The 11976-nt window shown below is 39.4% G+C and overlaps 1 protein-coding gene across 1 annotated transcript; it reads left to right on the top strand.

The window, feature by feature from the left end:
* Positions 1-1279: 1279 nt before the first annotated feature.
* On the top strand, positions 1280-5720 carry LOC139941120 (D(1) dopamine receptor-like). The gene has a single exon (XM_071937561.1). The coding sequence runs from the start codon at positions 2149-2151 to the stop codon at positions 3562-3564; it is 1416 nt and encodes a 471-aa protein (XP_071793662.1). The 5' UTR covers positions 1280-2148; the 3' UTR covers positions 3565-5720.
* The last annotated feature ends 6256 nt before the right edge of the window (positions 5721-11976 follow it).

Genomic DNA, 11976 nt, shown 5'->3' with positions numbered 1-11976 from the left:
TGTAAATTATTTATTTCGTTAGTTTCTTTTCAGCAACATAATGTCACATGTTGATCAGCCATCGACCTGTCAAATAATGATGTAACTGTTGATAACCGAATACTTATCCACTCCAAATTCCCCCAAAGGAATCGAAAAATGAAAGAAAATATTCCTTAGTCTATCCTTAGTCTATTGATGGGCATCAATGTTTTGAGAAGAAAAAAGGGGGAAATCAAGCAATTGTAGTTGTGTCCAGACTTATTAAAGACAGGGTGTATTTTTTTTTAAGAAGTTAAACCCTATGAAGGAATATTGTTTAAGAATTACGAAACAATGTTTTTTCCCCATTAATGTTGGTACAACTTTATTGCTCGATTGAGCAAACAAATCCAAAGGTTTTTTTTAGGGACTCCAAGTGGGGATATTAGTCTTTGACATTACCAAACGTATACACTGCCTATAAGCCGACATCCACTGATAACACATACGCGCGGCATGGGTGCAGTTTAAACACTTTTGCTTATAAATTATGAATTATACACATATGGATCAATGACAGGCTAAAAACGCAGTCACTATATAGGTGATGTCTTCATTGCAAGCTATCGTCGATTTGTATCATCTCGTCTATTTTTATCAACTAGGTTAACGAGACTTAACACATTATGACAGTGGGCAGACGGGAATCATTTTCGCGCCCAAACCAGTCTGACGTGATGGGACATTCCTTTGAGAATAACAACCCGACAGTTGCATCTTGCTCTCTTCCCTCCCCCGTGCTTATGCTGCATGTCTCCCGGTGTGATTTACCGAGTGTTACACGGTACGTGTACGGTGTAAATTCATAGCTTGCTATGCAGTGTATAGGGTGATTCATATCACAGGCCAAAAAAAAGTTCACAAAAAAGCATTATTCAATACTCAGGCCGTGATTTACTGTGCCGCAGATGGAACACAGAGAATGAAAAAAACAAAATGCAATCCCAGCGCGTGAGATATATCCCCATCAAACGTAAACCATCTTCCTCTTTTTATATAAACCGCCCGCTTCGACTTGCCTTCAAATAATATATCTCATCCAATCCCCAGTGTACCGGAGACTGGCTCGATTGCTCACCGACTCTGCTTTTTTGTACACACGCAAGCTCTCATCACACAGTTGACTTTTGCGCACGTGCAAAGAGAGGTGGTGTCAAAAATACAGCCACCCATGCAACAGTCGTCGGTTAGGATGCCCAGTCTAAACTACACTGACAACATCGACTCTTGTCATATACTCAGGAACATCCCTACCAGCTCTTCACATCATTGCCTTGTATTATACCATCGAGTGTTTACTCTTTCTATGTTATTACATGTTTCAGTGTGGAGACCGTCCCGAGCTATCAAAACTTGGTCACCGTTTCTAACGTCGAGCAGCTAGCATGCAGGGAGGGAGGCCTTGTTAGGCTTCTACGCGGTAGTTGGGATGATGATGGGACAGGCCTCTCGTTCTCAACGTGAGATGTGACGGTGGTGTGTGGAGAGTCTACACCCCTAATCCTATGTTTACCTAGCAGCATCGATGTTTGTCCTGGATACTGACTATTGTGCACTGACGCTCCACCACGTTACCTCAGTACAAAAGAGTTTTCGAGGAAGGGGGATGACGGAAGAAACCTACCGTGACACGAAGGTGAGCATTATTACAGTAGGCCTCACGGAGCAGCAACATTATTTTAAGAACTGGGAAACCAGTTGTTAAGGGTCACTGTAACAATTGCAATGCTACCCTGGGGGCAGGTTTAGGCCTTCACAGACTGTTTTTTTGTCTCTCGCCGTTATAAGCATTACCTCTATGGAAACAGTAACAACAACGGCTACTGGTATTGTCGGGTGAGGATGCCGACCATCATGACTGAGTGAGGAGGACTTCACCCAAACAAGACAGTTATAGTCGTATACGTTGCAGTGAGCTATATATTTAGTGGACGACATTGGAACTGTACTTCAGACTCGGTGAAAACATATTGCATAATTTATATGGACACCTCTTTTAACAATGCACTCTGTGTTGAAGTGGTTATGGTGATGCTGTTTTAACTGGTACAACAGACACACTGATGGTGTGATAAACGTATGTTTTGCCGAAATTGCTCATCAGGATATTAAGCGTACCAAAACACCATGGATATGAATGGAACCAGTGCACCACCAGCCGAGATGGAGGGTGGCCGGACGATAGCTGAGAATGCCATCATCGGCATCGTGCTCTATGCAATCGTGATATGCTCCATCGTTGGAAACATTCTCGTCATCGTGGCCGTTCTAAGTATTCGTAGATTACGATCGTCCATCACGAATTACTTCATCGTGTCCCTGGCCGTAGCTGATCTGATGGTATCGGTGTTGGTCATGCCGTTCAACGCTTCGTTTGAGATCCTCGGCTACTGGCCGTTCGGACTGGCCTTCTGCGACATCTACCAGGCCGCTGATATTCTCTCGGCAACGGCGAGTATTTTGAACTTGTGTGTCATATCATTAGACCGTTTCATGGCTATAACGTCTCCGTTTACATACTACTCGCGGATGAACAATCGCACCGCGGCCATACTCATTACAACAGCTTGGGTTGTGTCTTTCCTCATCAGCGTCTTACCCGTCACCTTGAACCTCCACGAAGATGAAGAACTTGTCAATATAGGCTGGTACACCGATCCGGAATTCTGCGTCCTCGCCATGAACTCAACCTATGCGTTGATTTCATCCCTGATCTCGTTCTACATTCCATGTGTGGTTATACTGTTCACGTACGCCCGGATTTACGTCGTGGCACGGCGGCAGGCAAGGCAGATCGCCGCGTACGACTTCTCGGCAAACCGGACCAAGCAGGACGGGGGCACCGCGAGTCACAGACGCATGGCCCGGGAGCGTAAAGCCGCAAAGACCCTGGCCATCATCGTGGGCGTTTTTATTCTTTGCTGGCTTCCATTCTTCGTGGCGAACATCATCGACCCTTACTGCGGCCACTGCATCCCTCCCGTGCTCTTCGGTATATTCGTGTGGCTCGGCTACATCAACAGTTTCCTCAACCCCTTTATTTATGCACAGAATAAAACCTTCCGCAACGCCTTTAAGAGCCTCCTCTTCTGTTACAGATGTAGAGGCATAAACGCCAGGGATTTTGAAACGAGCGACGTCGACGACAGGACGGCTCACCAGGTATCGAGGATCCGAGCTTCGCCGAGGCATGAGCCCCAAACTGTCCGTAAGAGTGTGTCCGACGCGTCCGGTGTCTACGCCGTAACAAACGGGGCTTACACGGCTACGGACGTTGTTGAGTTGCCCGCTAAAGAACCCAAAACTTCCCCGGCCAATGAGCAAGCTGAAAGTCCGGTGGATAGTTCACATGAGAATAGTAAACCTGTGGAAATTCAACCTGTGGACAGTCCCCATGTGGATGGTGCATCCGTGGACAGTCCCTCTGTAGACAGTCCACCAACCGACAAACTTCCAACCGTGGAAAAACTTTCAACCGTGGAAAAGATTCCACCACAAAATGCATCACCGCAGCTTGACTCGAATTCAAATATACAAGTATGAAATAATCAGTGCACCACTATTGCATTAACACATTGTTACATATTATTGTAAAGTAATGTATAATATTTAAGATTTTTCAACACGCACATATCTTCCTGTAAACAAAAACTGTCACCGAAAAGTATTTCCCTACGACTTTCACTTTTAAAGTATTCGTTTCATGAAGTAAACAGAGTGTGTATATATATATATCTGCTTGATAGTGTTTGTGACAATTGAAATGTTTATATCCCAGTCACATTGTTTTGGGAAAACGGCCGTGGAGATTATTTTACAAACTGTTAAGAAAGCACCCGAGGTGAACACACACGTTCTTATGAGAAGATTGTGCAAACAATTTAAATGAATAATGTAACCTAGTTTACATTGGGTCCCCACCCCACAACAACATACCCCTTCCAAAAGAGTGTGGTAAGCCTATGAGCCTACAACTAATTTACCACTCGATACATTGAGGTGGATAAAGGAATAGCATGTACAAAAAGGTGCAACATTCTGGCAACCAATCCAGTAACAAAGTGTGAAGAAAAACAAGAAAAAAACGTCGCCCAAAAAGTCACACTTCTTGTAAATTCAAAAGCAGAAGTTCAATTAAAGGCAGTGGACACTATTGGTAACTGTCAAAGACTAGCCTTCACAGTTGGTGTATCTCAACATATGCATAAAATAACAAACCTGTGAAAATTTGAGCTCAAATCGGTCATCGAACTTGCGAGATAGTAGTGAAAGAAAAAACACCCTTGTCACACGAAGTTGTGTGCGTTAAGATAGTTGATTTCGATACCTCAAGTTCTAAATCTGAGGTATCGAAATCAAATTCGCGGAAAATAACTTCTTTCTCGAAAACTATGGCACTTAAAGAGGGAGCCGTTTCTCACAATGTTTTATACCATCAACCTCTCCCCATTTCTCGTCACAAAGAAAGGTTTTATGATTAATTATTTTGAGTAATTACCAATAGTGTCCACTGCCTTTACCTAGTGTTTCAACCTAATCCTTCGCTTCATTGACAATTATCAAGTATATTAATTTTGGTTTTTACCGATACACCGATTTGTGTTCGCACTGTATACTCATTACTTTCCCGAGTCCTATCTAAAAAAATATCACAGGCTTGTACTCGGGTTGGATTCGAACCCCCTTGCAATTCTAGAGCAATTATCAAGTAATAATTAACCAAAAGGGAAACTTACTTGGTAAATTTAAAAGTAATTTGGGGTTGGACAAAGAAAAAGTGATGGAGCCAGACTTGAACCTACTGGTCGGTGCCCTAATTGTTTGCGGTCTCCCTATTATAGGTTTTCAAAACGAAATTGAATGGCCGAATTCTGAATTTGAAACGCAGTAACAACTGGAGAGGCAAAACAGCTTTAATTCGAACGCATGAAAATGAAAATGACTGCTCATTTGCCGAATTTGACCGAGAAAACCTGTATTTTGGCAATATCTTTATTCGGGTACCAGTATGGACACTACACTCAGAAGAGGTTCACATGTGATGCTACCGCAGACCTCACCCATCTCCCACCATGCAAAGTTTCATAAACCTCTTTAGCAAACAACCTGTAACTACCGTAAATTAATTTCATTAAAACATGTGATTGTTTTTCTCCACAAACTGTCTTCCTGTGTTAAATGTAAGCAATTTCCGATGCGTCGTTGCCAAGAAACGAGTAAAATACATTAGTAGGTTACGAATTATTCTGAAAGTCTGAAGTTCAATGGTCAGGTAACCCGTAACTCGAGACTGGGCCACGCACGCAGTCTCTAAGTAATGAAAACGTTCTACAGCGCGTTTGGTATTTTCAATTATCTGACGCTCAGTGGCTCGTCAGTAGAGCATTTCCATTAGCATTTTGCAGACGGACTAGATGTATAAACATGACAAGTACAGTCAAGACTTGGGATGGGATGGAATATAATTATGTAAGGTCTTGGGAGAAAAGTGCATCAATTCTAAGAAGGTGTATGTTTAAAGGCACTGGACACTATCGGTATTTGACAATTACCAATAGTGTCCACTGCCTTTAAAAAAAAGAATGCACATCAAAGATATACAAGAACAGGCAATACAATGGTTATAATAAAAATACAAATATGTAAAAACACTAGCAAATAAAACATTGTCAGAAACGCCTCCTTCTGAAGTAGTTTTCAAAGAACATAATAAATTACTTCAGCCCTGAGGCCTTTTATTTGGCATCTGAAAGCACACAAGTTCGGCAACAATGGTGATTTTTTTGTTTACTATTGTCTTGCAACTTCGATGACCAATTAAAGGCAGTGGACACTATTGGTAATTACTCAAAATAATTATTAGCATAAAACCTTACTTGGTGATGAGTAATGGGGAGAGGTTGATGGTATAAAACATTGTGAGAAATGGCTCCCTCTGAAGTTACGTAGTTTTCGAGAAAGAAGTAATTTTCCACGAATTTGATTTCTAAACCTCAAGTTTAGAATTTGAGGTCTCGAAATCAAGCATCTAAAAGCACTCAACTTCGTGTGACAAGGGTGTTTTTTTCTTTCATAGTTATCTCGAAACTCCGAAGACCAATCGAACTCAAATTTTCACAGGTTTGTTATTTTATGCATATGTTGATATACACCAAGTGAGAAGACTTGTCTTTGACAATTACCAATAGGGTCCAATGTGCACAGATTGATTGTTGTTATGCATTGTTGGGATACACCAAATGATAGTACTGGTCTGTGATAATTTACTGAAGGTGTCCGGTGCCTTTAAATGTGACAAACCTATCCGACATTTTCGGGAACATAGCGTAGTTACATGTTTAATTCCAAGAGAAGAAAACATTTCGTATATTGATTGTACAACTATTTATAAAACTCTTTTGATGGGAGAGTTTATTTTGTTACTTTTCCTGGAGACGGGCAGAGTATACTATTCGAAACGTCAAGAGCACACCGGTTCTTTTCAGAGCCAGCACTTGTCCCCAAACATTTTTTTAATATGGTTGTACCTGAGTTCACTGCTAAATTTTGTCTTATGATCCTCACCATTCAAAGTTTAAAACATTACATTTATTAAAGTTTGTGTGACCCTAATTAATTATGCATCTTTGACTACTACTCTTTTGATATTGCAAAACAAAATGTGATTTTGATAATATTATTAGGATTTCAGACGAAATGTGTTCAGAACATCAACCTCGTTCACGATGAGTTTGGCCTGGGCATTCGTGAACGAAAACCTTTACAACAGTTTTAAAACAAAACAATACGTTTGCTGAAAATATGACAATTAGAAAACCAACACAGTATGATGTTTTTTGTTTACAATGACGGTTAAAAAAAAAAAATCTATAAAAAAATATATATTTCTGCCAGGAATGTTAATACTGTCGAGAACGCTTTAAATAACTGTAATCCATGTGTTATCGAAAGCAGCCGGCCAGTAATGCCATATAATTAAACTATAATCAATAACATACCAAATATCCATGCAATTCAAGTCAACACATAATTAGGTGGTTTTTTTTGTTTAAACTAAATAACTTGCACGAATGAAAAGTCTTCTTTGAAAACAACCATGTAGGTTTAGAGTCCCTTCCAATGTCTGGAACCCCGACCTGCTTTTCAATTATAATGTACTTTCCCATCACAAGCCCACTCGGGTATGTAAAATTTGTTTTCCCCGCACATGCACCAATTCACAGCAGTGCTTCGGCAGTGAATAAACGTATAATATAATAAGCACTCCCATCTTGAACCATTATACATGCAGCATGTGACTGTGAATAGATATAACTTATTTACCCGGTACCCTCGCTTTTAGAAATGGAAATTTTTCTAAATCCTATTATGCAATATCCGATTAATGCAGACTTAGAGACAGTGTAATCTTGATCTGTTTGTGGTATACTCCTTTGATGAGTGCGATATTCACTTAGTCTTAAATACCATTGGAGTTGAAAATGTTTATTTTATTTTGTTTTTAAATTCACAAAAGGGCAGCCTAACCAATTACCGGACCACATTCATAGGATAATGTCACATCAATTGGGATATAATTTCAATTAATGTAAATTTTATTCAGATTTGGTTAATGTCCGTTTTAATAAAGTGCGACCCTCAACCCACGCTCTGAAATCCATGGTAGGATTGGCACTGGTGAACATTTTTACAATCAATGATCTTTCAGAGTGAGTTCAGAAGTTGCTTTGTCTTTAAAGGGAAGGTACACATTTGGTAATTGTCAAAGACCAGTCTTCTCACTTGGCGTTATATCCATATCCTTGTTGGAAACATTTGTGTTCTTTCAGATAGGAATAAAATACTTCTGGCTAGAAGTCTTTTATTATTTTAGTGAGAATTGACCTCTTTCTCAAAATCTATACTACTTCAGAGGGAACCGTTTCTCACAATGTTTTATACTATCAACAGCTTTCCAATGCTCGTTACCAAGTCAGTTTTTAAGTTAATATTTGTTATGGGTAATTATATACCAAAACGTTTACCTTCCTTTTAAAGGATGTTTCTTTCAATCCTCTCAAAGTGAAAAGTTTTCTAAAAAATGCATAAAACTATCCAAAGCTGCTAAATGTTTACCAAGTTGTTAGTGCCTTTAATTTTCAGAGTCATTACAAAACGTATAACCCAGACCATTTTAAGGTGTGATACTTTACGTACGTACTATACTCGAATCCTTGTTTATCAGGGTATTTACTATGACAGTGCTGGGTAACGTGGATTGTCAAGTTGTAAAAGTCAAATCGGAAACGTAAACATGTTAAGGCCGTCCGTTAATGATTTCTTATGTCAATATTATTCGACAGGGTATAGTTGAATCATTCATATTTATATATTTATTTCTCGACAAGCAACAACGGCAGGATGAACAGGAAGCGAAATGTTCACTTTAAATGAATATTATAAATACAGTTGCTGGCAGCGCAAGCACTTTAAGTAATCCACCATTTTACATAAACTGACAAACCCGTAGAAGTTTGAGATCGATCAGCCATCTGGTTTACGAGAACAAAAAAGTGAAACACCGATTACACATTTTGCATGAGATTGATTAAAACAAAGAAATAAAGAAAACGCTCACGAAGCGAAAAACTCTAAACGGGAAATCAGTTTGATTCCATTGTCAAAACACGTGCCAGAGCCCAATGTCATACAGCCTGTTGTAATGTTGTATTTTGGAAATTGGTGTTTACCTTTGTATCTAGCGCTTTGAGGCCTTATTTGGCAATTTGGCGCTTTATAAATATCTTTTTATTATTTTTTATTATTGTAAGCGCAAAAACTTGCTAAGCACAATAAAGTATTGCTTAATTAACATAAACAGATAGCCAGCCAAGATTACATTCTAAGTTTGCATTGATGTGACTCGTGCCTCACTAAATGTTTGCATAGCAAAGCAATTTGTCAAGCAGTATTTTCTGCAAATTCCAATGCGCGGTTGCCCAGAAACAAGTAAAATTGAATCCAGGTCTTAAAGGAACACGTTGCCTTGGATCGGTCGAGTTGGTCTTTAAAAAGCGCATGTAACCGTTTGTTATAAAATGCATTTGGTTAGAAAGATATTCTAAAAGTATAATATAATGATCCACACAAGTATCTATCGAAATTGCGTGGTTTTCCTTTTACCTTGTCGACAAACACGGTCGGCCATTTATTTTTGACTCCCATAAATGGCCGACCGTGTTAGTTCGCAAAGTGAAATGAAAACCACGCAATTTCGAGGCAAATATGTGTGGATCATTGTATTCTACTTTTTAAACATCTTTCTAACCAAATGCATTTTATAACAAACGGTTACAAATGTTTTTCAAAGACCAACTCGACCGATCCAAGGCAACGTGTTCCTTTAAGAAAAAAAGCGCCGAATGTTACTTCTTGATGTAGTCTACTGGCCGGTCCAATACTTCCGTCAAAATAATGACCGGTAATAGTGCCTGCGTCCGGGGGCCATCATCGACAACCCCGAGCTTGCTTGTGATGTGGTTAACAAACTGTACAAGGTAACGCATTCGAATGAATTACAAAACAAAGCACTTAATGTGTTAAGTGCCTGGTTTAATTTGTCTTGACCGCAGGGAATCACGGTTGGTTATACATTAATGTTCGAGCTTGTGAACACGACACTTTGCAATCAAATTTGTTGACAGCATGTATCTGATCTATATGTGTATATAAACAGGTCACCATAATTATGTACGGTGCTTTGAGTGCATGCGCGGCACCGGCAAGTGTCGTCGAGCGGTTAAGAGCACCGAATTCAAACTCTGGTGTTTCTGATAAGCAGAGTGTGGGTTCGAATCCCCAGCCGCGACACTGTGTCCTTGAGCAAGACACTTAACCATTGCTTCGTCCTTCGGATGGGACGTAAAGCCGTTGGTCCCATGTGTTGTGTAACGCATGTAAAAGAACCCAGTGCACTTAACGAAAAGAGAAGGGGTTCGCCCCGGTGTTTCTGGTTGTGGCTGCTGAATGCGCCGTAGCACCTTGTAAACCCTTATAAGGTGCTAAATAATTTGGTCTCAGAATTCATCACTGCAATAACCTATCTTTCTGAAAGTTTGTATATACTCAGCGCCTTGAGTACCTTGTTTGGTAGATACGTGCGCTATATAAGACTTCGATATTATTGTTATTATAATATTATTATCATTAACAACCAATCGTTAGTTTTTGCATGTATACTTTCCCACCATTCTCAAAAATAATTGTCACATAGTAGCATAACAACACGCTAATTTATAGGTTTTCCGGCAACTGTTATAGGAAATTGTACCCCATTCACTGAATACAATTCAATGGTTGGCCACTGGTGTTGCTGGCTTTTGTGAAATTGAATGAGTCTTGCTGCCTAATGAAAATGAATGAATATTGACCAGTGTGCTAAACTGAAGACACTGTATTATTCTTTTGGCTGTTGAAAGCATGAACAGTGCATTGATTTTCAAAACAAAATTATTGGGCCGGGTGTTGAAATGAATGATTTTTGTTGTTGTGGAAATGGTCTGGGAAAACAATTGAAAATGCAATAGGCCTAAATATAACTGTCTCTGACACCCTGCATTTTAATCGCCACACTAACGCCACTAGCGACAAAACACACTGGTTATGAAAGAACGGACGGGGCAGGAGTTTTTTTTCACTCTACCTGCTCTTTAGTGTCATTCATTTTGGTGAGAGGAACAAGATACACGGCAAGGCTCATGGCTGTCACCATTTTGATTAATCAAAATGTAGCAGAAATGCAACTGGCGAAAGGTAAGCATCAAAGTCTTGAATGGCTATAAATGAAATTGAATAATTAAATAAAACGAACCCGGAAATGAAAAGTAGAATTCATGTAAGCAAAATTACCTAATTTTAGGCACAAAATTGCGTACAAAGTTAATGCGTTTTCTAATGAAATTGAAGTTTTGACGAAATTGCCCCGAAAAATATAAAATTAAATTTTAATCACGTTTTTCACTTGTTCGTCATGGTTTTGCATTTGTTGTATGAATAAGTGACCTTTATTACGGGAGCTGACATATCCCACATTCAAAAACCCGAAATGTGTTCCCTTGTCATCTCTCCATGGGGGAGCTAGTGTAGTGCTTAAAGACGCTGGACACTATTAGTAATTGTCAAGGACCAGTCTTCTCACTTGGTGTATATCAACATTATGCACAAAGTTACAAACCTATGAAAATTTGAACTCAATAATTGGTCGTCTAAATCTGAGGTCGGTCTCGAAATTAAATTCGTGTGAAAATTACCTCTCTCTCGAAATCTACGTTACTTCAGAGGGAACCTTCCCTTAAAATGTTTTACACTATCAACAGTTCTCAATCGCTCCTTACCAAGTAAGTTTGTGTGCTTTAACAGTTATTTTGAGTAATTACCAATAGTGTCCATTGTGCCTTTAAGTTTGCTTTTCGTAAATCCTTGGTTTCAAAATCAGAATATTATTGAATTAACAAAAACAAAAAGCAAACCGACGAGAAACTAGCAGTAAACCTCCTTCGGCCAAATAAAATTGTTTAGCGAAGTTATTTCCAAAATTAACAGTTTAAAATACGAATTCTTAACAATACGTCAGCATTGTTGATTGATTTATTCAAATGACATGTTTTCATACAGGTGTCAACTTATCAGAACATTAAAAAGGTGTTGTTGAGAGTTTTAAACAAACATTTCGAACCTACGAGACACAAACCCCTAAAGCAGCTGCCAACAACATCATCAGAGAATTCAAGGAAGAACTAAAACCTATCTAAACATGTTGTTTGTTTTGGTGTCAACAGCGTCTCTAGCAACACAGAAAGCTAGCCCGGGTCCATTGTATACCATAAAATACAACTGAGCAACATGTGAAGTGGGGTGTGTTTATCACGGTGTTTTAGCCGGGTTTGTTTGGCGTTTGTTAGAAGCGCTTTCCAGAGG

The sequence above is a fragment of the Asterias amurensis genome, chromosome 8 (genome assembly GCF_032118995.1).
Source record: "Asterias amurensis chromosome 8, ASM3211899v1".
Classification (NCBI taxonomy): domain Eukaryota; kingdom Metazoa; phylum Echinodermata; class Asteroidea; order Forcipulatida; family Asteriidae; genus Asterias; species Asterias amurensis.
Note: the sequence above shows the minus strand (reverse complement) of the source record. Positions and strands in the feature narration are given on the sequence as shown.

Coding starts and splice junctions, on each gene's coding strand:
- LOC139941120 (XM_071937561.1), top strand. CDS start 2,149: ATGGATATGAATGGAACCAGTGCACCACCAGCCGAGATGGAGGGTGGC.